Raw genomic sequence first — 25,798 nt, forward strand, 5'->3', positions numbered from 1 at the left:
ATTGGGTAATTAGCAAATTTGCTGGCTCAATTGGCATTTGTCTTATTGATCCCCTGATATTTTGTAAATGTTTTCATTCATGTAATGCTATTTGCTTTCCTTATACAAGCCTTCCTGCTGTGTTTCTGGAGAAAGTGTTTGGGGAAAGATAAGACAATTATGTACAGAGATATTTATGTATTAATATACTAACCAGAACAAGAATGAAGTGAGAACAAGATGAAGCCCGGGCCATAATTTAAGTCATTATTTTTTTAAATATGTTTGGGTGATAAGTCCTATAAAATACATGTTAAAAATCAAATGGCTAAATCTGGAACTACTAAATCAAAACTTCCAGTGGAGCACCTGGAGTTTAGATTTTTAACAAGGTCCCAGGTGACTGTCTGCAGTCAACTCTTTGCTGAGCTTACAAACCACAGCTCTGGGCCACCAAGGCCCCCTTTATAGCCCTGGTAGCTGTATTACCAGGACCTGTCCACAATGCACAAAGCCACAGACAACCTTAGCCCTAACCTCTCACTTGCCACTGCCATGTGTATTTGCCTGTGGATCTCAGTTTCCCACACAAAATATGATCACAATGCATATTTACTAATAATCCTCTGGGATAAAGGAAGCAAAAATTTAAAGGATAGTGGTTTACAGAACTACTTCAGGGGAAAACATAAGTTAATTCCAGCCTGGCCAATCTTGCTTGACCCTTAAATATTTAAGAATGGTGCTATGATCGGAAAGTCTGTATTCCATCCAAATTCCTGTATTAAATATCATGACTTTTTTCCCCATTCCCCTACAAACTTAATGAAAAAAATAAACATAAAAACTAGTGGCTAACATGACAGTATCGACAAGTGGAGTATTGTGGGCGACGATCAGATCATGGGAGTTGGAGTTTGGTTTTGGGCCTTCTCATGATCCATTACTTCTTTCTTCTCTTCTATTTATTTAGAATGGCAGTGTCTCTCCTTTGCTCATCCCACCTCTGCATTTTGAAGAACATGATGTAACAAATGCCAGAGATACCCTCAAAAGGCTTCTTGGTATCACGGTTCCATTCCATAGTTGATTTGGGGCCTGTGGCCAGGGAGTATACTCTGAATAGAGTGAGCGACTGAGCAAAATGCTCGCCCCATGGCTGAGGGGTGACTGAGAGGAGAAGAGGCTACATCCACAATCCTCTGCAAGGGTCCAATCCCAGGGACCTACCACCTTCCACTAGCACCTGCCCTTAAATTCCCACCTCCGAGCCCCAGCAGATGACCAAGTATCTAATGCGTGGGTGTTTGAGGGACACTTATCCAACCCATAGCACATTCACAGACAGGGGAGAATTTGTTTCATGTTGAACTTTACCTTGAGTTTTATCCACATCTGATTTAGATGCCATTTAGTTAACTTCTACACTGTAGACTTTTGAGTTAATGCTGAACCAAGTAAAGATGGGGACGGAAGGAATGTTCTTTGCATGTAAGAATGACATAAAATCTGGGGCACAGGATTGATGGTTAAATGCGAGTATTTGTGAACCCCTCAGATTCCCATTTTATAACCTAGCTGCCAGTGTGAGGGTATGAACAGATCAGCCTTTCAGGAGCTGATCAAGTTATGGGTACAGAGCTTTTGTGAGTAGGATCGGTGTCCTTATAACTAGTGGCAAAGGAGCTCATTTACTGCTTCCTCAATGTAGAGATACAACAGGAGGTCGGCAATCTGCAGTCTGCAAAAAGGTGCTCACCCAAGCTGACCATGCTGGCCTCTTGATCCTGGGCATCTGGCCTCTAGAACTGTGAGAAATAATTTCTACATATAAGTCAGCAGGCCTATGGAATTGTTATCATGCGTTCAGCATTCTGATGCCACTGAGATAGTGCAGTTGCCGTAGCATGTCCCAAGAATGTGCAAAAAGAGTAATTTCACTGTCATCCATTGTTACCTTTTATGTAGAGAAGGGAGAATGGAGGCTGGATGTGAATCACTGAATCTTGATCACATCATGATAGCATCAGCACTTAAACCCAGATCTTCTGACTCCAGTGTCTATGTGTTCTTGCTGTGCCGTATGATATCTCCACAAGTGTGTCATGTTTCCCAGTACCTCGCACACCGATGAGTGCCTTGATGAATTCTGAGGAAAGAGCAGTACTGCTGGGATGTCTTGACTGAGGCTTGGAGGCGGGAGGCTGATTGAGTGCATGTCTTGAGGAGGATAGAAGAGGAGCATCCCCCTTCCTTGGATTCAAGCTTAAGTCTCAATACCTCAGGTAACAATTTGTGTGATGTTAGGAAAATCATTTTAGGGTCAATAAGCCTCAGTTTTCCCATCAGCAGAGTGGATGCAATTATATCCACTCAGAGGGTTGTTAAAACACCTCCATGCTATAATACAGGTGGAACAGATGGCACAGGGCACAGACAGCAAACCTTGTTGAGCACATCAAGCAAACTGAAGTCATTGACATCCCCTTGTGGTCACCCAGGTCCACTGGATCCCTGCCCAGCACATTCTGAAGAGTTCTATCCTAGTTCCTTTTATTTTTTCTATGAAGCAAGATCTTTTCCTCGTACTAATGACATCATATTTTTTCCATGTAATTTTGATTCGTATTATTTGATGATTCTTGGTAAAAGTGATATTGAACCACATACGTAACAGTAGTGTGACTTTGTACTGTACTAGAGCAGTATCTTTTAATGGAATGTGCTTGGATTTTTAATTAACACAAAACTGTGTCCAAATATTTCCACTATTTCTGGTTGTGTGAACTGGGACAATTTCTCTGAGACACAGTCCCCATCTATAAAACGATAATAATAGTATCTATGTCAGTTTGTTGTTGTGAAGATTAAATGAGGAAAGGATCTCATAACACATGAAATACCTAGCAGTTAGGGGAAATGTCACTTGCAAATATTTCAACAGTAAGTAACAGAAATCCAAAAGTTTTAAGTGAATAATGGCTTAGTTTATTTGGGCTGCTATCACAAAATAATGCAGACTAGGTAGCTTATAAGCAATGGAAATCTGAGAAGTCCAGGATCGAAGATTCAGTGTGTTGTGAGACCCATTTCCTGATTCAGAGATAGTACTTTCTTGCTGTCTTCATATTTTGAAAGGAGTGAGGAGTTTCACCTGGGTTTCTTTGGTAGGGGCACTGATCGCCAGTTCCACTCATGAAGGCTCTACCCTTATGATATAATCCCCTTCCAAAAGGCCCGTCTTCCTCACACCTTTACAGGAGAGGAGGGGCCAGGAATAGGATTTCAACATCTTATTGGAGTGGGAACACAAACATCCCAGGCATAGCAAAGTTCTGAATTTTTTGATGATCATAAGATGATTTCAACAATATCAATTTCAGTTGTAAGAAAGAAGGAAAAAAGGAATCATAAAATCTTCTCTTCAGGATACTTGGGCTTTATATTTTAAGTAGAATTCTTTCTTAGCAAAGTAGCCTTTTCCATGTCATTGGCCAGAACTGGGTCATATGTTCCCCTGTGGACCAATCAGTAGCCATGTGTAATAGAGTTGTCATGATTCATCCCCTGGCCTTGAGCAAGGAAAAGTCTGACATATATGAAATTGAGAGATCTCAACCAGATCTTTGATACAATTAGGGTTATATCAATCAAACAGGAGGAGGTGAAGTGGATGAAGAAGTGTTGAGTAGTTTACAGACAGTATCTGCCGCACTGAACAAATGCTTCTTTTATTCTCTCCTTATTTAATAGAAATTGATAAATTTACAAATAAAAACACCTCATGCCAACTTATGAGTCCTGCTATTTAGTCATGAAAACATGACCTTTGAACCCAAAATATACTACAAGATTTAATATGATGTCTTTAAAAACAAACAGGTTTTCAAGAAATAAGCTTCCTAATTTGGATCAGATATTTTTTAGCTGACATTCCAAAGAATGGATTTTAATGTAAATATTGAAGGAGATTAATAGCAATGGATGGGCTACTTTCAAAGAATGTTGGACTTGGCTAAATATTTGCAATAGAGCTATCTGGGAGGGTAAGATTTGCATTGGACCCTTTCCCAGAATTGTGTTAGTCAGGCACAGGAAAGGGAGGAGGGAAGAGCAAGACACAGCTAAGTGTCAAGGATTGCCCCTTCTTGTGTGGGAAGGTCTGACCTTAAAAGTCTGGATGCCATTGCCTTACAGATCTATCCTAAGCCAAGATCTGACTCTGCTTACTCCTCCGGTCTCTTTCTCACTACCTCTCTGGCCTCCCTCCATCATTCCTCCCTCTGTGACCTCCTTGAAGTCACCCACCCCCAGTCTCAGCCCCCAGTTACACACTGCTTGAGCACCTGGTATTTTCTTTTGTAGCACAAACACACTTATAATTTGCTGATTGGCTACTTGCATAATTATGCATTACTGACTCTCCTCCAGCTGAATGTGAATTCCATGCGGTGCTACATGCTCAGCACCAACTAATGCTTGATACATGGTAGGCAATCCATAAATATTTATTTTTGAGCATGTATATTTAGAACACCTCAATTAAGAAATTTATTTAAAAATCCAAACATACTGACAGATTGGGAAGAGGGAGTGAATTTTCACTTTACAAAATAATTTCCCAGAGGAGTCCTTTAATGGAGCTTTCTTCAGGGATTTAAGATAGAATTTCACTTACCAGACTTTGATTCACATCACTTTTCAAGAACCCCCCTCCCCACACACGTACACACCTAGCACAAAACCATATGCTACAAGCACACCCTCTAAATTTCTCATTTCCAGGCATAATTCAAAGCCAATTATGACAAAAAGAAGAAAGAAAGAACAGAAGGGAAAAAAAGCAATTCAATTCTAGCATAGTCAGCAAAATGTTCGATGGAATAAAATATTGGTAAGAAAAATCATACATCTCCTAGGGAAACTAGGAGAGGAGTTCTCTGAAGCAATCTTCTTCCACACTCGCTTCAAGCAGTGAGTTTGGTTTTGAGTCATTTCTGGCCCCTACGTCTGTCCAACAGAGGACTAGAACGGTTGCTCCACTCTGAAACAAGCAAAGTCGCCTGTTCGCCAAGCTCATCATGTGAGCAGTCACACGTGGGGTAGTCATGGGACACTTAGACCTGGCAGTGATGATGATGACACTGATGTCCCCAGAGACTCGGCATGGATCATACAGCATGACATGCACTGCAATTGTATCACTGCTTTTAAATTTTAATCCCCTATATGCAGCTCACTTCATAGTTTTTGTAAAGTAATTTGATCTCGTATTATTTAGGACCATCAAAAAATATTCTTTGCTCTTTACTATGTCAAAAAGCATTTTTGAGGCTCAAAAGAGGTGATGGATATCAATTCACTTTATCACCTATGAATCAATTTAAACATATGACATTTAACTAGCCTTGTATTTATGCTTATTTATATATTTTATCTATATGGTTTTATATAAGTATATATTCTCTAATGTGCTTTACATTTGTATTTGTTCTTGTATTCATTTCAGTTCAACAAATATTTATTCTCACAATACAATGGGGATGAGAAGTGAGCTATTTCATTAAGTCATGAAGTTAAGAAAAGATCGTTTGGAGAAGAAAAGTCCAAAATTGCTCCTTAAGGAGGATGAGAGGATGACTGGGCCTCGTAAGTTGAGAGTCAGGGTGTGCAACATAGAGGCAATGAATAAAACTATAAAGGCTTCTGGTTCGTAGCCGGAAGTGAAGCAGATTAGTACTACGAAGAGTAGGATGAGTCAGGGGCAGTGAAATAATGAGGCTAGAAAACTAGATAAGGGTCAGGTTATGTAGAGTGTCTCCTACTGCTATGGCGTGGATGTTTGCATCCCCCCAAAATCCACATGTGGAAATCAAAAGACCCCAGAGATGATATTTAGAAAGCGAAGCCTTGGGAAGTGACTGGGTCATGAAGGCCTTGCCCTCATGAATGCAATGAATGTGCTTTAAAAAATAGGTTTTAAGGAGTCTTTTGGTCATTCCCCCATGTGGGGACAGTGAGGAAGTACTGTCTATGAGCTAGGAAATGAGCTGTCCCTGGACACCAGATCAGCCAGGGCCTTGGCCTTGGAATTCACAGCTGCCAGAACTGTAGGAAATGAGTTTATGCTGTTGATAAGCCGCCTGTCGCTGGCATTGGTGTTAGAGCAGCCCAGCAGACTGAGACACATACTTATTTATCTGTTTGATCTGTATGAATAGGCAATGGAGATAAATTCAAGATCAATAAAGGCTTTTCTGAGTAGATGGATGCATGAATGGTTGGCTAAATCATGATGCTGAAAGAAAGGTTTGGTTCCAGATCTCATGATGTATTAGATTTGTTTGTGTTTTCGTCCTGTGAGTAAATCTGATTACTCAATCAGATTACTCGACCACTCAAACACCAAAGTCCTCATCAACCCTGTTATGTACCAAACAATGTGCTAGGCATGCTAAGATGAAAACGTGAATAACGCTGGCAATTTTTGAGAAATATACACTCGTAATCGGGAAATATGATTTATAGATAATAATCTAAGCCAACCTGGAGCAAAATGATGGATGCAGAAGTTTAACAGTTCAAGTTCTCAGATGTAAATGACATACAATACGGTAAATTGGAAAACTTCATGTTGCTGGTGAAAATTTAGCTGGCCCTTTAAGGAGAAGAACATCACCACTGGGTAGAAGGAGCAGGGAAGGAATTTGTATGGGGAGAATGGAGATCTGGGTATGAGGGGTGTATGTATCGAGAGACACCACCCCTCTTGTCTAGTCACTCGTGGATGTGCTGGTTGTCCCAACCTCTGGCCTTCTTTCATCTGTCATAGTAGATCTGTGCAGAAAATTTGCAACCTTCTAAATGTCAAATCATCTTCCCTCCCAACTGAGCACTGAATGCCAATGTATAAAATAGATGAAAGGAAAACCAGGACTGCTGCTCAGCTAATCACTGCAGGGATATGGAAGCTCACCTAAGGTAACCGTGAGGAAACTCTAGTGTTCTCAAGATTTCACAGCTTGGAAAACATTGTTTTAATCCAATCCATTCATTTTATAGAAGAGAAAACTAGAACCAAGAGAGATTATGAGATCTGCTGAAAACCTGCACTAATAGCTTCCAACTCACCGGAATCACCCTGTACATAGGACTCATGATTCCCAGGACAAGGCTAAACTGAAACAGCTTCTACAGCCTTGCTTAGAGAAAGACAGCTTGCTAAATCTTACACTGACTGGGTTTTTAAAAAAATCTTTTCTAGGCAGTGGAGTTGTCATTGTCTTGAGGGTATCCAAAGAGCCTGCAAAACCCCTACCTGCTTTCCAAGTGAAGGTGGTCAGGAAGCCACCTCCCAACTTCCTGTTTGTAAACAATTGCAGGGCCAAGAGAGTATGAGCATTTGGCAGCGGGCGCGGTTTGGGTGGGCAGTTTGGATGTGCCTTGTGCTGTCTCTGAGAAGGGCTAAGTCCCTCTGCTCCATGTTCTGAGTAAAGTATTCCCATTTTTGACAGATGTTCTCATTCAACAATTAGCAGTGGCTATGATATGCAAAAATTACCAGTTGCTAAATTCCCATTTAGGCAAATGGCAGACATGGAGTATTTTTATACACTACAGCCTGGGGCTGTATAGCTTGAAGCATACACTTGCCCAGCGTTTCTCTGGCTATGTGTGTCACCACTAACTGTAATTTATTTTTAAATATTCTAAAAATGTTCCCCTCGCAACAGCTTCTGAGTGGTAGGAGGAGAAAAGAAAAGCAAGGCATGCTGTATGAAATGGCACTGAGTAAGGGCTTTCTAGTGTTCAGTCCCACTGGATGCCAGGAAAGACTGGAAGTCCTTCAGCAAAGAGCAGCTTTGATACAGGAATTTCCAGCAAATGGGCAATGGCTTCCTTGCCACTAAGGATTCTGGGTAAAATCAAGACAGGAGATGTAGCTGGTTTCAATGCTCCTAACTCCTCTGTCTGTACCCTTTCCTCTCCGTTTCATTAATATGCTTTTCCATTTGTCTACACCAGGTTCTGTATTATACCTCCATTTCCCCCACAACTGATTTCCTTCAAAGAAGTACAGTCTTAGCAATTTGAAATAACTACAGGGCCTTAGTGCTGAAAAATCACCGATAGCTATGATCTCCAACTCTTTTAGAGTACAGCTATTTCAATAAAATAAGTACACAAACATCTTCCATTTTTTATGCATACGTAAACACATGCTGGCACATTAAGTGTAGTTACAAAATATATGCATAATATATACCTATTAAATATTAATAACTAATTAGGTGCAATAAAATATCGATAACTAGCTGCAAGTAGTTCAAATAGTTTTCTTAATGATTTTAGCCAAATTATGGTCAACTTTGATTTGAGTGTCAGTCTTTACTTTTTGATGCAGCTGATGAAGGGATATATACCAGGGATGGGAAGAGTCTTCCTAGTAGCTTGTAGTTTCTTGTAGTTAGATACTGCAGAAATTATTTGTATTACCCTCCCTCGGAGGGCATTATTATGATGCACTCCTCAGTGGGGCTTTTGGAAGGCAGCTTATGCTGGCCTGCTGTTAGAAGGGGGGCCTGATGGGAATGGGCAGTCTGGGGTGTGGCCTGGAAGGGTTTATCCGCCCCCCGGATCCTTTCTTCACTCTTGGTTTGCTGGTCACCATGCCATGGACAGCTCTCCTCTGCCCAGGTTCTTCCACCATGACTTTCCGCCACGGAGCCAGCCAATGAAGGACTAAAAACATGAGTTCAAATAAACGGCTCCTCCTTTAAATTGCCAGTGTCAGGTATTTTCCCCTAGTGATGAGAAAAGTGACTAACACAATCAGATAGTCTACTCTGTACACCCACCTTGTGTAACAATAATACATGCCAGTATCCCAAAAGTGAGCTCCAAGTGTATGCACCACAGCTCATTGTTCCACCTAAGAAGTCTCACTCTTCTAGCACACACTGCTTTTACTGATGCAGGGATCCGAGTCAAAAGGCTGCAGCATGGTGTTAGTCGGGATATTAAATATTAGTATTTTTTCTCTTTAATTCTTTTATATTAACAAAATGAACATTCTCATATTTAATTTCCCATTCCCTAGTTGCTCATGTTGAACAACCTTCCACTGTGGAGGTTGCTATGGAACTTGGTGAAGGAGAAGGTGTAGCCCCCACGTCTGGGTCCACTGAGTGGCTGGCATGGCTGTGAGGCCTCAGAGAGGGGTCCTGTGCATCCAGGCCAAAGGTTCAGTGTCAGAAACCTGGCTCCTGGGAGGTGAGAGTTGCACACCGTTCAAATCAAGTTCTTCACATCTACCTTTGCAGGGGACACTACAGATGGCCAGGGAGGTGCAGCCAGCCCCTCTGAACACACTTGCCAGCATGGGGTCTGCCCTGGCTACAAAAGTGCTAAATTCTAAAGGTCACAAGGCTCTCCTCTTGGCTTAGCTCCTAATCCCTTCTTAACAGTCTGCTGTGTCTCCCTCCAACTCTATAACTCACCACTTTCTGGCATGTGTGTTACCTGCTGTTTTCTTCTGCTCATCATTGGCAACACCCTTAGTATTTGCAAACAGCACAGCATGATCCACATCCACCTCCTTATCAATTCCCTGGTTTTCATTCCCCAGTACTTCTCACATTAGCTTAGTCTTACCTGTATTCACTGTTACAGCCCTAATTCAGCCTCCATATCTCCCGTTCGAACTGATACAACAGGCTCCAGTAATACTCCAACTTCCCTTCTCCCCTCACAAAAATATCTTCTCCACACCACAGCTGCCAGGTTTGGGCCAGCAGACCCTGTTAGAGAGATGAATGAATCTGCAAGAGACAGAAAATATCTTTGTTGGGGGCCATGGGTCTTCACTAGAATGGAGTGAAACCCTGAGCTGACTCAAACCCCCAGATTTATTGAGGAACAGCAAAGGCATAGAGTTTTTCTGAGTGGAGATGTTTGTTTTAGGTAGTAAGGCAGGCAAGAAAGGCATGGTGACAGTTTGGCTGAATAATTAACTTTTATCTGATTGTCCTCCAGGGAGCTCCCTGGTTTTCCCAGTAAGGACCATTTCTGCCTGAGTTGGCAAAACTTCCTGTCTTCAGGACTTTTCAACTTCTTGGAATTAGCAGTCTTCCATCTCTCGAGGCAACTCGAGCAGACATCAACCCTTTGGGTGTCCTTGGGTGTCCCAAAGAACTCCACACACAGCCACCTGTCTTTCTTCCTTGGAAATTTCCAGTCTCTCTCTTCCATGGGCTATCCCATTAATGAGTCTGCAACTCAAGTTGGCATTCACGTTCACTTCCCTATGTGCTAAATCAGTTTTTGTTTTTATGTCCTGTACTTCTTGTACTTCTCTTTTAAATTATTTATTTTCCAAAAAAAAAGAATCTTGCTATTCCTGCAAAAAAATCCACATTGCCACACCTTCTGCCTTTCTTAATAATTCCTATGCTTTAAGTATAATTCCCAATGTTAATCCTTGTGCTTTAATCTACTCATTCAACCCATACTTTTTGAGCACCTGTTAAGATTTTCAAAATTTCTCACCTGTTAAATGATTTGTCCCTCCAGGCCCACATCATATAGAAACTCTTCCATTAAGCCTTTCTTAGCTGTGCACAGCCATGCCATTTCTGTGTTGTTAAATGTCCTTCCTATTTCAATTTTGCTCTTCTTGTGGCACTATTTTTTGTTTGTTTGTTTTGTTTATGCTTTAGCTAAAACCAGTTAACAGACGCCTAGCCTTTGCCTTGATGATTATATTTAATAGTCCAACATCCTTGCTAGGTCTATAATCTTATCCTTATTCTGAAGATTTGGAAATTGAAGACCAGAGAAATTAAATAACTCTTCCAAGACCAAATCACTGAAAATTTCTAGAGTCAGGAATCATACCAGGCCTCTTCTCTTTCCTGAGTATATGATGCCCTGATTATAATGATAATATAAGGCAAAATCCTTGATGACATAGGCTATGTCTTCTTACATCAGTGCTGGCCCCACCATATTTATTAATGATGAGTGGAACTGAACTGAATGAGTTTAATCCAACTGACCTGTAGTTGGCGGAGCCTTAGGAAGGGAAGTCAAAGGAGTTGGTGGTCTCAAAGTGCCTTTTGGGGGACCAACCCCACTAGTCTGGCCCTTTCCCACATGTGCTTTAAAAGATCCTGAAATAACTCAGCTGCAGTCTACATAGGCCTTAATTTTCTAGCTTTCTAGAAGTTGCTGCCACCTAACTCTTGGCTGCTGCACAATCTGTTGTAGCTTTAAATATTCTTCATGTTAATGCCGATTATTGAATAAAGTGGCAATTAAGTTTTCATGGCATAATTTCTATGTTTCACTAGAACAGCACTAATAGTACATTGTGTCTGGCCTTTCAAAGAACCCACCTGTTCTCTGGGGAGACAGCAGCAGGCTGGTGCTGTGGGCTGCTCCCCAAAGCACTAGTATTAGTCTGGGACTGGACTGCTGCCTTAAGGGCCCAGGATGCCAGGCGACACAGGAGACGTGTGCTTGCCTGCCACTCTGCCCCTCTGGAGCGGCTCTGGTCTTAGACTCAGAGGAAATCACTCGCTGTGGCCTTTGCCACTTTGTATTCCTGGTATTTATTTCAAAAACAGGGAGGTCAATGTCTTGCAAACAGGAAGGGACTAAGAGGGGAAGGGGCAGTAAAAAGAATCAAGATGTGTTATGTACATGTACCAACTCCTCTGATGAATATATTCACCATGTACTGCAATCAGGTGCTAATAAAAATAAAGTAACAAAAGCAAATGGGGCTGTACTACACACAGGCTTCCTTTGAAATCATACCCATGCCAGAGCAGACTCTTCTCTGTGTCCCCTCTACTGTGCTACACTGATGATCTCAACTTTCAGGTTCCCACAGCAGTTCCTCAACCTGCAACCCATTTTCTCACCTGTGATCTACCCTTGCAGGTCAGAACCTTCCTTTGTACTGATTCTTCACTGCCGCAGCCCACTGTCTTTCAGGAATCTGACTTCTGTTCCTCTTTGCCCTGGATTTAGGCTCCACAGCCTGCACCAGCCCCAGTTCCTCCATCTAGCCCAGTTCAGAATCCTGAATGTGCCTTTGTAGTAAGCCCAGCTATGCTATCTGCTATTGAGTGGCAGTGAGGCTGAGACAGAACCAAAAATAGGACGGAGAAGGACAGGAGCTGGCGATACTGGCTCAGCGATGGGCTGCCCAGTGAGAGGGAGGACAGTGGAATAACACTTGTGCAACAGCCTGGGGCAGGGAGCCTGCTTCAAGCCATGACAGGATAGGCAGTGCATTAAGATCAGAGTCCTTGACAGGGGCAATAGACAAAGTCAGACAGGTGGCTGCTGTGTCAGGGAATCATTCGCATAATCTAGAGAAGTTTACCCTCACCAAAGTTGAGTCACACATAATGGAAAGGGGTTGGGGCTTTACAGTTAAAAAAGACTGGAGGTCTGACTCCTGTTGATCCCTAACTAGCTCTTCATTACAGGAGCTGACAATTAACTACAGGAGTTCACATTCAATGGTAGCATTGAAACCCCAGCACAGGTGAGAGGAGACAGGTAGACAGGAAATGGTGGCCTGTGTTCAGGGTCTCAGCAGTGAAACTGAAGTGCAAATCAGGAGGTGAGACCAGGAATGCAGCGGGAGCCAGGGCAGGACAGCACCAGGGCTCCCTGGTGCATTTGACTCTGGCAAGACACATTTTAGACCTCACCAGCTGGTAGGTCAGAGGTTGCTCACCACCTCCCTACTTCAATCAGCATTGTTCCAGGAATCAGGCAGGGAGCCCTCGGAGCCTGTGAATAAGCAGGCAAGGGCATTGGACAGCAGGCAGGTTTCCAGCTAGACGGAGTGACCTACTACCTGAGAAGGGTTGGAAAGGCTGCCACCACCAGCAGTCCCGTCGACCTGCACCTCACCCAGGACTTGGGCAGCCACCTGGAAGCTCATCTGGGAGCCAGGAACACAGGTTGCAAGAGCATCAGAGGGCCTGAGTAGAGCAGGGATGATTGGTGTCAGGAAACAGCTTGGAGCAGAGTGGAGCCGTCCCCCATTGTGGAAACAAATCGGAAGTCAGGTACCAAAGTATAGCCCCTGACAGGGCTCAAGGGTCCCTTTGATGCTTTGTTTTTTCTGTTTTGTTTTTGGTTGCTATTTTTTGGTGTATTTTGGCTCTTTTTCATGTTTTATATTTTTTCTGGGCCTTTAAGCTTCTATAGGAGCCATGATACATGTGTATAAGTATCCATGTGTGTGTGCACACTTACACCTTTATGTAAAAATAAGAATCAGTATCAGAAGTCAAAGGGTAATCAAGTTGCCTAAATATGTTAAAGGATCCATAATTATTTCACTCTTTCTTCCGATATTAACCATTGTCCCTTCTTCAAACTTTCAACTCCATGAGGGCAGGGAGAATTTCTGGCATCTAACATAAAGCAAAAGCCTCAAAAATATTTTCTGAATGAATCACCTGTATTTCAGGCCATGTGCAAGGTGCTTTACTGTATTATTTCTAATTTTTGTTGCAGCCTAATAAAATACCAGTAACCTCATTTTATAAATGACAAAGTTGACATTTAGAGAGAGAATCTATATAGAATTTATAAGTGGTAGAGTTAAGGAATAGCCCGTACTTTAACTCTTGCACCATAGAATGTGTCTCGATTTGTGATGTGGAAACATAGTTGTTAATTTCTAGCTCTACAGTAGGAGAGGGACACTCAAACATTCTGGGGACAAAAGGAGAGAATAAAGTGTCAGAGAGGAAAGGAGTAGAATTGTTCATTTCCAGAGAGGCATGATGGACATGAGCACTTTGCCTGGTGTCTTAGTCTGATTGTGCTACTGAAACAGAGACCCAGACACTAGTGTTTTGTAAAGAACAGAGTGCGTTTCCTGTCAGTTCTGGAGGTCAGGAGATCCAAGATGAAGGCACTGGTATCTAGTAAGGGCATCTGTGCTACCTTACCCCATGGTAGAGGGCAGAAGGCATCACAAGAGTGGTCAGAGCTTGTTTTTTAACAAACCCATTTTCCTGGTAACAAATCTACTTCCCATGATCAAGGCATTAATCAATTCATGAATGCAGAGCCCTCAGAATCTAATCAAAGGTCCCACCTTTCAACTCTTTTCCAGTGAGGATTAAGTTTGCAACACACAAACTTTGGAAGACAAGTTGGAACCAGAAGACCTAGGTCAGTGTTGCCAGATTTAGCAACTAAAGCTGCAGGTCACTAGAAAAGTTTTAATATCAGGTAAACAACAGAAAATTTTTAATGTAGCTTAAAAATTGTATGAGAAAAAAATATTAAAATTATTTGTTATTTATCTTAGTTATACTTTTCTCTTGTTGCTGAGACAAAATATCTGACACTCAAACTTAAAGAGGGAAAGGTTTTTTTAGCTCACAGTTTGTAGAGGTTTCAGTCCATAATCGACTGGCTCCAAGGCAGAGTGTCATGGCAGAGGGGAAACAGAGGAGAAACAGTTCATGGCAGGCAGAAGGCAGGAACAAGGGACAACCACAGCTCTTTCTATCCCTTCTATTTTATTCAGGCTACTTAGGCCAGGTTACACTCACACCCTTAATCCTGGTGCCCTTGAATCCCGGCATCACACCATGAATCAATTCCAGCTTCACACTCTAGATCCAGCCACCTCTGAAAATGCCCCACCTATGACCACATGAGGCTTTGTGGGGACATCTAAACACAAGCCATGACATTTTTCCCTTGGTCCCCCAAAGATTCATATGTATTCCTTTATGCAAAGGACATTTAATACATCTCCAAAAGTTGCCAAAGTCCTAACAGTTTCAGCATTGCTGAAAAGTTGAAGCCCAAAGTATCCTTTGAGAATTAAGGCAAATTCTTAACTGCAAACCTCTTTGCAAATGAAAAGAAAGTTAAACATTTCCAACATTCAATGGCACAGGATAGACATTTCCATTTCAAAAGTTACAAACAGGAGTATAGCAAGGAATGGGAACAAATCAAGACCAAAATCCAGCAGGGCAAACATTAAATCCCACAGTTCCACTTCCAGTATCCCTGGCAATCTGTGACAAGTTGTGAATTCTAAAGGGATTGAGTGGCTCTGCCCCTATGGCACTGCCTGTCATTGTAGCTCCAATGTTTTTTTCTGGGTCAAGCTCTGCTCCCTCCTTGCAGCTGTCCTCAAACAACCCATGTTTCTAGCTTCTCCAAATTTTTGGAGTCTCCACTGCACCTTGGGCTTTGCACTCATAACTTCATACATTGTCCTCTCAGGGGCACACTACCTGACCTCCCAGGCCTTCTTCTGAAATCTGGGTGGACGCCTTCTTGGCCCCACAACTCTTGCATTCTGGTTGCACCTAAAACCAGAACCAAGTAGATGACATCAAGGTCTTCTGCCAGCTGGAGCAGTTAGCCAAGCTTCCCTCTCTCTTAGCTGTAGGGCTTGAGTGTTTATGAACTAAATCCTTAGGGATGACCTCTTTAGGCTGCTGACATTCTGGAACATGTTCCTCTGGGGCTCTGGTCTCAGAGCAAAGTTTTTCACCTTTGCAACTCAGGCTGCAGAGGCTGGAGTTCTGTTGGTTCTTATGATGTCCTCAGGCCATCTTTTCCTATTGTTGTCTTCTGAAATACTTGGTTTTTTTCTTGCTAGTCTTTTCATCAAACAATTTCCCCTCTGTTCCATCTTTGCAGGATGCAACTTTACTGAAGCTTCCTTTCTTGCCAAACTCAAAACATTTTAAATCATTCTGCTGAGTTCTTTGCTCTTGATTCTCAAAATACATCTAGCTAAAATCTCCCAACAATATCCATGCCACCACCAGGTTTGGCATCTCCAAACCTTTCCTAATTTTTCCCCTTCCCACAAGCCAGTTCCAAAGGCTCTTGAGCCACATGGCCAGATAATGTCACAGCAACTCCACTTTTCTGGTATCAAATTCTATCTTAGTTACTTTTCTCTCATTGCTGAGACAAAATACCTGACACCCAAAGTTAAAGGGAGAAAGGTTTATTTAGCTCACAGTTTGTAGAGGTTTCAGTCCATAATTGGCTGGCCCCAAGGCAGGGTGACATGGCAGAAGAGAAACAGTTCATGGTGGGCAGAATGTAGCAAAGCAACAAGGGTCAACCACAGCTCTTTCTATGCCTTATATCTTAACCAGGATACTTAGTGTAAGTAGCATTTACACCCTTAATCCTAGTGCCCTTGATCCTAGCATAGCACCATGAATCAATCCCAGCATCACACACTCTAGATCCAGGAACCTCTGAAAAAGCCCCACTTATGACTGCATAAGGCCTTGTGGGACATCTAGACATAAGCCATAACATGATTTATCCAAAATTTAAAATTAACTGGGCATTTGTCTGTATTTTTTCTGGTAGTCTCACTCTGGTTTGATCTATAGGATAATACATGGAGCTATTGGTCAACAGTTATAGGAACAAATCTCTAATTCAAGAGATGGTCTACAAGTGGAAAAACTTTATGTGGTTGTTTCTTACAAGGCACTATGAAGAAAGAGAAATGTCTTCTCAGTTAATCCTCATGGTGCTTGCAGTCCAGAAGAAAGGCACAGCATGTGCATACATTACTGTGATGTTAAGAATAAGGTGACACATTGCTGGAGAGATTTAACATGGCTGGGAAGGGTTTCTTGGGGAAGCATCTGCTCCAGCTAGATATGACCTAGTCTCCTTTCCCTGATCTCACTCCACAATCTAAGCTCCGTACTTCTACCAAAACAATTTTACATAATTTAATCTGTATCTATTCCTATCTTTGCTTAAATTCCTTAAGTAATCCCTAACACCCTTTTAATTAAATGCCAAGTCTTTCTGCATGGAACAAAGTCTCTGTCTCACTGAGATTCTGTGTCTTCCCAGCCTCCTTCCAACCTCGCTCTGCTCTGGCTATGAGGAGCAACCTGCTGCCTTCAGTCATGCTTCCTTGACCTCACCCCTTCTCTGAGCATGCTTTTCTCCCTGATATTGCTTCAGTCCTTCTTCATTTGCTTACCTCCTACTGTCTCTGCTACTAGCTACTAGGTGTGAAACCTAGATATAAGGGACAGAAAGGGCTATGGTGATCCCTTGTTGCTTTGCTACCTTCTTCCCACCATGAACTATTTCTGTGTGGCCAGTCCTCCGCTGCATAAGGAAGTGACCAATTGCTCCCATTCTTGGTAGCAGGCTCTCACCTTCCTGAAACTTGTGCCTCTATGTGGCTCCCCTTATAGCCTTCTTTTATCAAAGGAGCAGTTGCACCCAGCTAAGATCTTTGCCAAGTTGCTTTTCTGCCTTTATCACAACTTGAACTCTGAACAGTAAGATAGTGTATTGCTTTTATCTCCAGGATCTATTGCCATGCCTGACATGTAGATAGAGTTCAGACATTTGTAGAAAGAATGAATGAATATTTTTAGGAAAGTAGCAACTCCTTGCAATGATGCCTAGTGTTACTCCTTTATTTAAAAATAAATTTTATTGGTACATTTAAGATATACAATATAATGACATTCATCACTGGAAATTTGTACCTTTACATAATCCATCTTGGTTCTTATTTTTTCCCCATTCCCCTGCCCTCCCTTCAACCGCTCTGCCCCTACCTAGGTACAGACTTTGTTTCCATTTTTTCTTTTTCTTATAATAATTCCATTCCTTTCTTTCTTTTCCCTTACTGCTTCCACTTCCACATCCCCTTTGCCCTTTTTCTTCCTATTTCTCACTATGTATTATACATTTTAGTCATTATTTACACTTTCAGTTTCTCACATTAGAGAAACTATTCAGTATGTGTTCACGTGTATCCTATTTATGTCAGTTAAGAGTATTGCCTCAATGTACATCCATTTAGCGTAAGTGTCTCTAATTTCTCATTCTTTATGGCTGAGTAATACTCCACTTTATGAAATAACCACATTTTCTTTATCCAGTCTCCAGTTGATGGGCAATTGGGTTGCTTCCAAGTTTTAGCTATCACAAATTGTGCTATTATGAACATGGGTGCACATATATCACTGTGGTATGATTCTTTTAATTCTTTGGGGAAGAAACCCAGCAGGGGTATAACTGGGCCAAATGGGACTTCCAATCCTAGTTCTTTGAAGTATCTCCATATTGATTTCCACAGTGGTTGCACCAGTCTGCACTCCCACCAACAATGGAGGAGGTTTCCTTTTTCCCCACAGCCCCACCAGCATTTGTTATTGGTTGATTTCATGATAGCAGCCATTCTTTCTGGGGTGAGGTGGAATCTCAGTGTTGTTTTCACTTGCATCTCTCAAATGACCAGTGACGGTGAACATTTTTTCACCTTTCTACTTCTTTGTGTGAGAAATGTCTGTTCATTTCAGATGTCCATTTATGGATTGGATCTTTAAAATTGGGAGGTCTGATTTTTTAAGTTCTTTATATATTCTAGGTAGTAGACTTTGTCTGAGGAATAGCAGGTGAAAAAATTTTCCCCCATTATGGGTTGTCTCTTCACACTGCAGGTGGTTTCTCTTGCTGTGCAGAAGCCTTTTAATAAGAAGAGATCCCACTTGTTGATTATTTGGGCTAGTTCATGGGCAAGTGAGGTTTTGTTCATAAAATCTTTTCCTATGCCAATGTCATCAAGAGTTCTACCTAACCTCTCTTCCAGCCAGTTCAGCATTTCTGTTTTAATACTTAGATCTTTAATCCATTTCAATTCTAGTTTAGTGCATGGTGAGAGATATTTTTCTAATTTTAATCTTTGGCAAGTTGAAACCCAAGTTTTCCAGCACCATTTATTAATGAGGCTATCTTTCTGCCAGTGAGGGTGTTCCATGAAAGACGAGGAGGCTGAGTGCATCTGGAGTTGTTTTTGCATCTTGTAATCTGTTCCATTGGTCATCAGGTCTGTTTGTCTGTTTCTTTGCCAGTATCATGCTGTTTTTATCACAGTGGCTTTGTAGAATAGTTTCAAGTTGGGGATTGTGATACTAAGCTATCTTGTCTTTATTGCCTAGAATTGCTTTTACTATTCTAGGTCTTTTCTTGTTCCAAATGAATTTTTGGATTGTTTTCTCATGGTCTGTGCAGTATGCTGGTGGAATTTGAATTGGAATTGCATTGAATCTGTATAGCAGTTTTGGAATTATGGCCATTTTCACTATGTTCATTCTTCCTACTGAGGAGCAAGGGATGTCTTTCCATTTTCTAATATCCTCTTCAATCTCTTTTTTTCAGAGTGCTATAGTTTTCAGAGTAGAAGTGTTTGATTTCTTTTGTTAGGTTCATTCCTAGGTATTTCAGTTTTTTGGATGCTATTGTGAAAGGAATTGTTTGCCCTAGTTTTCTTTCAGTGACTGTTGTTCATGTAGAGGAAAGCTATTGATTTTTTGTGTGTTGATCTTGTATCCAGCTACTTTACTGAATTTGGTTATTAAGTCTAGAAGACTTTTAGTGGAGTTCTTGGGCTCTTCTATGTAGAGTATCATGTCATCTGCAAATAATGACAATTTGACTTCTTCATTTCCTATCTTTATTCCTTTTATTTCTTTCTCTTGTCTAATTGCTGTAGCTAATGTTTCCAAAACTATATTGAACAGGAGTGGTGATAGTGGACATCCTTGTCTTGTTCCTGATTTTAGTGTGAAGGATTTCAGTTTTTGACCATTTAGTATGATATTGGCTGTTGGCTTTTCTTAGATGGCTTTTATCAGGTTGAGGTAGAGACTGTTTATTCCAATTTTTTGGAGAGTTTTTGTCATAAATGTGTGTTGGATATTGTCAACTGCTTTTTCTGCATCTACCGAGATGATCATATGGTTTTTGTCCTTGGCTCTATTGATGTGGTGTATTACATTTATTGATTTGTGTATGTTGAACCATCCCTGCATCCCTGGGATGAATCCCACTTGGTCAGGGTGTATGATCTTCTGCATTCTATTTGCCAGTATCTTATTAAGGATTTTTGCATCTATGTTCATTAGTGAGATTGGCCTAAAGTTCTCTTTTTCAGTTAGGTCTTTCTCTGCTTTGGGGATAAAGTTAATACTTGCTTCCAGTAATGAATTTGGGCATATTACTTCCCTTTCAATTTCGCTGAAGAGTTTAAACAGTAGTGACAGTAGCTCCTCTCCAAATGTCTTGTAGAATTCAGCAGAGAAGCCATCAGGACCCTGGCTTCTCTTAGTTGATAAGGTTTTAATCACATTTTCAATTTCATTGATTGATATTCGGTCATTTAGCATTTTTAGGTCATCTTCATTCAACTTTGGTAATTCACACATATCTAGGAATCTATCCATTTCTTCTGTATTTTCCATCTTATTGACATATAAATTCTAAAAGTAGGTATTGATGATCTACTAGATTTCTGCGAGTTCCATTGTAATTTCACCCTTTTCATTCCTAATTGATCTATTGGGGCCTTTTCTGTCCTTTGTTGGCTAACAGTTGTCAATTTTGTTTATTCTTTCAAAGAACCAACTCTTGGCTTCATCAATTTTTTGTATTCTTCTTTTAGCTGTGTTGCATTGATTTCTGTCCTGGTCTTTATAATTTCCTCCTTTGCATGAGCTTTGGGTTTGTCCTGCTCTTCTTTTTCTAGAATCTTGAGCTTGCTCTGTTTGCACTGCTAGGAATTTCCCTCATAAAACTGCTTTCATTTTGTCCCATAGATTCTGATATATTGTACTGACATTGTCATTTAATTGTAGGAGCTGTCTGATTTCTTCTTTAATTTTCTCTGTGACCCATTGGTTATTCAGAAGTGTGTTGTTCAATTTCTATGTGTTTATGAAATTCTTGTAGTTTCTTTTGCTATTGGTCTCCAATTTCATTGCACTATGGTCTGGTAATATACAGGGGATAACTTCAATTCCTTTGCGATTACTTAAAAATGTTCTATGAGTGATCATGTGGTCTATTTTGGAGAACAACACATGTGCAGCTGAAAAGAATGTATATTTTGATTTTGTGGGGGTGGAACACTCTGTAAAGATCTGTTAAGTTCATTTGTTCAAGAGTTTGATTGAGTTCTAGTATTTTCTTGTTTATTTTTGTCTAGTTGATCTACCTATTTGTGACAGTGGGGTATTGAGGTCCCCCACTACTATTGTATTAGTGCTTATATGATTTTTCTTGTCTGTTAGTATTTGTTTTATATAGTTGGGTGCACTAGTGTTTGGTGCATAGATGTTTATGATTGTCATCTCTTCCTCTTGAATTGTTCCCTTTACAAGGATGCAGTGTCCTTCTTTGTCTCTCTTAATTAGTGTTGCTTTGAAAGCCACTTCATCTGGAAAGAGGATGGCTATGCCTGCTTTTTTTGGGGGGGTTCCTGTCACATGGAGTATTTTTTTTTTACCCTTTAACTTTCAGTCTATGAGTTTCTTTTTGAATTAAGTGTTTCTTGAATGCAGCATATTGTTGGATCTTTCTTCTTCACCCATTCTGCCAGTCTATTTCTTTTGATTGCTGAATTGAGACCATTAATATTGATGGTTATAACTGATATGTATTGACCTATCCTTGTCATGCCTTTTTCTTTTTGTTGGACTCTCCTCCTTTGCATTTAACTTCTTGTCATGCCCAATGGATTCATTCTGCTGGGCTTCCTGGGGTTGTGATCCTCGTCTTTTCCTAGGATATTGTCTAAAATGTGTGAGTGCTGGTTTGGTATTCATGAAGTTCCTAAGGTGTTCTTTGTCATGAAAATATCTTATTTCTCCATCAATTTTGAAAGAGTTTTGCAGGGTACATTAATCTGGGTTGGAGGCTGTTTTCCTTTAGGTCTTGAAATATGTCACTCCAAACTCTTCTTGCCTTGAGGGTTTGTATTGAGAAGTCTGCTGTGATTCTGATGGGCTTTCCTTTGTATGTATTTTTTTCTTTTCTCTAAATGCTTGTACAATTTTGTTCTTCTGTTGGGTTTCTGGGATCTTAACTATTATATGCCTATGTGTAGATTTTTTTTGTTCATGGCTAGTTGGAATCCTATATGCCTCACTTATCTGTATATCAAGTTCTTTTCCCCTGCTTAGTAAGTTTTCTGCCATTACTTCTGTGAGCAGTTTTTTATGTCATCTGCACTCTCTCCTGTTTCTTCATTAACTCAGATCAGTCTTGTGTTATTCTTCTTTGCATTGTCTAGCAGCTGCTGGATTGATTTCTCATGGTCCCTTACTATTTCAAGAAATTTTTCTTTTCCTGGGCACTAATTGCAAATCTATATTCCATATCTGAAATTCTGTCCTCACATTGGCTCATTCTGCTGTGTAAACTTTCAATGGAGTTTTTAATCTCCTGGAAATCTGTTTGCATCTGTTTTATGGATTCCATTTTTTCCTATGTTGTTGGGATTCCTTCATGTTCCTCAGCACCTCTATTTTTTTTCATCTGTGTTTGCTCTAGATTTCTTAATCATGTCTTGTACTATGGGCACAAACTGTGCTGTTATTTGAGAAATTATTTCTGATTTAATTTTTTCCAGGTCCTCTTTCATTGCCAGTTCAGGGAGTCTAGGTGGTTGAGTATCAGATTGATCCCTCTGGTTGCCCTTTGGGGTTGCTTTAGGTGATCTGGAAGTCTGATTTTGAGACTTATGTATGCGTTTTCTCATTTCAACAGATTTAGTCTGCTGTGCCTTTACTGAGGCAACTTTTTGTTCCCCCAGTGGTCTTCAACTCTCAGCAAGCCACCGAGCAGCCTTTACTCTGCTGCTCACCAGTACACCAATTCCTCAGTTCAGAGTGATGGCCTTCTGGATTCCTGAGCTGACCTGTTGTCTGGGTGGGCTTCTGGCTGGGTCCTGTGCACACTTGGGTTGGTACCTAGGTGTAGTATCTAGGTGTGCCTCCTCCTGGGGCCCCTATGTAGCTGTTGTCTGGGAGGTCCTTTGGCTGTGGACTGTGCACCCTAGTTCCTATTGTCTGTGTAGGCTTCTGGCTAGGGTCTCCATGAATTTATCAATGGTATCAGGCAAGCCTCTGGGTATTGCTTGTGTGCCTGGGTAGCTCTTTTCTAGGTGGGTCCCTGGCTGTGGCTGATGGTATGGCAAGCTTCTGGTTGAAGCCCGTGTGCCCATGCAGCTCTTTTCTGGGCAGGCCTTTGGCTTGTGTGGGTGTGCTCAAACCTCTGAGGTCAGAGTGGAGCCCTAGCTGGTATCCGCCCAAATCCATGCTGCTCTGGTCCACACAGCTGTTCCCTGGGATGTGTGAGCACTTACTGATGGTATGGCCGGCCTCTCTGTTACTCCTAATAATGATAGTTGTCATGTTCTGAGCCAGACATTGTGTTAAATAATTTATTTGTGTGGCTTTACTTATTATTGACAGCAACTATATCAGGTAGATAATTTATAAAATTCATTTCATAGATGAGGAAACAGAGGTTACAAATAGTGGGTAACTTGATCTAGCTAGTGATAGGGGTAGCATTCAAACCTAGGTATGTCTAACTGCAGAGGCAGTGGTCTTAAATACTAGGCAACCCTCCCTCCAAACTATCCCCTAGAGCCTTCATCTTCCCTAATCTACCTCTCCTACTTTCTCCCTGGTGGATTAAAGTGCGCTTGTCCTGTCACTGCTTCTGAAATACAGCTGGGCCAAAGAAAATATCTCTGCTGGAAGATTCAGAGTTTATGAAGATATACAGACAGTGAGGAAGGCCTGTGGTTTTCCTTTGTGCCCTGTCTGTAATAAATAAGCCATGGCAGCATGCTTAGATTGTTAACAGAAATAGCTGGAGGCAACCAAGCTATTGCTCTGCACTTGACAATGGATTAGTGCTCTGTTCAGGATGTCTCTCTATTGTGGACCAGGCTCATGAAAGGATTCCACTGCCTTTTACTTTGGAGGATAGGGGAGATAGGAGATGCTTGGTGTAGGAGATGCTTTCAAAGAGGGGTTTCTGTGAAAGACTACCAGAGAGGGCAAATCAGGGGGTGGCTAGGACAGGACCCTGTGTAAGCATCAGGTTGGGATCTGTTTTCAAGTTCCCACACCCCTGAGATCTCAGTGTTCTCCATCACCCTTGTCCAGACTTTCCACAGTGCATTCTCATGAGCACTAGGTCTCTGGTATGTTACAAAGTATTATATGCAGACAATCACTTCATGTTTACATAAAACAGGAAGGGAATTGCCTGTCTAGACAAAGTTTGCTACTATTCTTTCATGTTTTTACTGGATGATTCCTCAAGGGCATTCAATGCTAATGTAAATTACTATTCTGCCAGAGATGATACACTCGATAGCATTTTCCAGACTTCATCACCAAACCACATTTTCAATGAGCTTATCATGAGATAGAGTTTCCCCAGACAGAGCTCAGGAGAATGCTACTCTGGGTGGTATCTGGGGATGTTCGTCTGAAGGAGAGCTGGAGTGTGGCTTCAGCTTGCTAGGAACACCTACAAAAGGGGAAAGAGCTAATTAGCTACTGGGGTGGCACACAGAAATGGAAGGACACAGACAATGTGCTTTCTTGGGTGAAAAGCTGCTTGCGCTTCGTGTCCCTGAGGCTTCCTCTCTTACTTGATAGCACACAAAACTCTTGCCAGAGACAAACTGAGCTTTGCATTAAACTTTGAGAAGTTGTTCATACCTACATTGAATACTTACACTATATGGTACATTTTATATAAATTTTATATGGATTTACTCATGTCATTTTTCAGAAAACTTCCACAAAATGGTTGTGCATGTGGTTGTGATAGAGATATTCATAGCCTTGTCTGAAATAGATATATTCATCCCATTTAACTGACAATTAAATAGGTCCAGGGAGTTTAAGGATCAGGATAGCTAGTAAGCTTGGGAACTTAGAGACAAACCTGTCTTTTTCTATTAAAGTGCCGAGGATAATTTCAATTTTTCCCTAGTTTTTTGTTTTTGGTGGGAGACTTTAAGTAGGTTGAAAAAGTAAGTAGTCAACTTACTAATGCAATCTCTGATACCAAATGAAGATATCAACATTTAGTATCATCTTGGCCATTTGAGGAATAATGGAAACTACTAGAATTTATGAAAATTTGAATATCCATTCATGCATAATGAGTCATAGCAAAACTTGAAGGATTAAAACACAAGCCATTTTGTTTGTTCACTATGTTTGCTGGTATCACTTAGGGTTACTCACATGGCAGTTGTCATCTGCTGCTCAGCCAGGGTGAAAAGATTCAGCACAACCTTTCTCTCAGACCTAGTGATGGTTACTGGCTCACCACAGTATCTCTGCCACTCAACAGGAAAACCTGGATTCTCCACACGATAGGGCAGCATGTGCAGGCCTCCTGAGACCCAGGCTTAGGCACCCTTATCTCATCACTTTCTTGAATGGGATAGGGCTACAAGTTACCTAGTAAGAGGTGACTAGACAAGACAGACTTCGACCTCAGAAGGAGTCCATCCAAGGCCAGTATGGAATCCATCAGATTCTTCTCCTAAAAGTTTTAAATTGGGAAACAAAGATATAAGTGAGTGAATGAGCAATATTGAAAAGCCATCTGATGTAGCTATGGCTCCCTTATACACATGGAAAAGCAGAGCTAACCCATTCATTCGTCCATTCATAAATATTTACAGCATATCCATTACATGCTTGGCAATGTGAAGGTGCTGGACCCATCGACTAGGAGAATATTGCAAACACATGCACAGTGAGGAGAGACCAAAATGCCATGTTTCTAGAGATGAGCTCTGGTTCCACAATCTGCCACTGCCTAGTTATGCAATCCTGCCCCTATTTGCTCTAAGTTGCCTCTGGAACTGTAGAATGAAATCTTTATTTTTCTTAAGCTGGTAGAAATAGGTTCTGTTACTTGCATC

General features: G+C 41.2%; 1 protein-coding gene across 1 annotated transcript in view; it reads right to left on the bottom strand.

The window, feature by feature from the left end:
* LOC101715876 (uncharacterized) overlaps positions 1 to 13,969 on the bottom strand; it is a 118,507-nt gene extending 104,538 nt beyond the window's left edge. The window contains exons 1-3 of the mRNA XM_087212775.1: positions 13,965 to 13,969; positions 13,630 to 13,725; positions 12,857 to 12,983 (exon numbers count right to left, since the gene is read on the bottom strand). Of these exons, the coding sequence (XP_087068901.1) occupies positions 12,857 to 12,983; positions 13,630 to 13,725; positions 13,965 to 13,969 (228 nt within the window). The remainder of the gene's footprint in view (positions 1 to 12,856; positions 12,984 to 13,629; positions 13,726 to 13,964) is intronic.
* Positions 13,970 to 25,798: the final 11,829 nt, after the last annotated feature.

Source organism: Heterocephalus glaber, unplaced genomic scaffold, assembly GCF_053883595.1.
Source record: "Heterocephalus glaber isolate CG9 unplaced genomic scaffold, H.glaber_assembly_v1.0 deba00001442, whole genome shotgun sequence".
Classification (NCBI taxonomy): Eukaryota; Metazoa; Chordata; class Mammalia; order Rodentia; family Bathyergidae; genus Heterocephalus; species Heterocephalus glaber.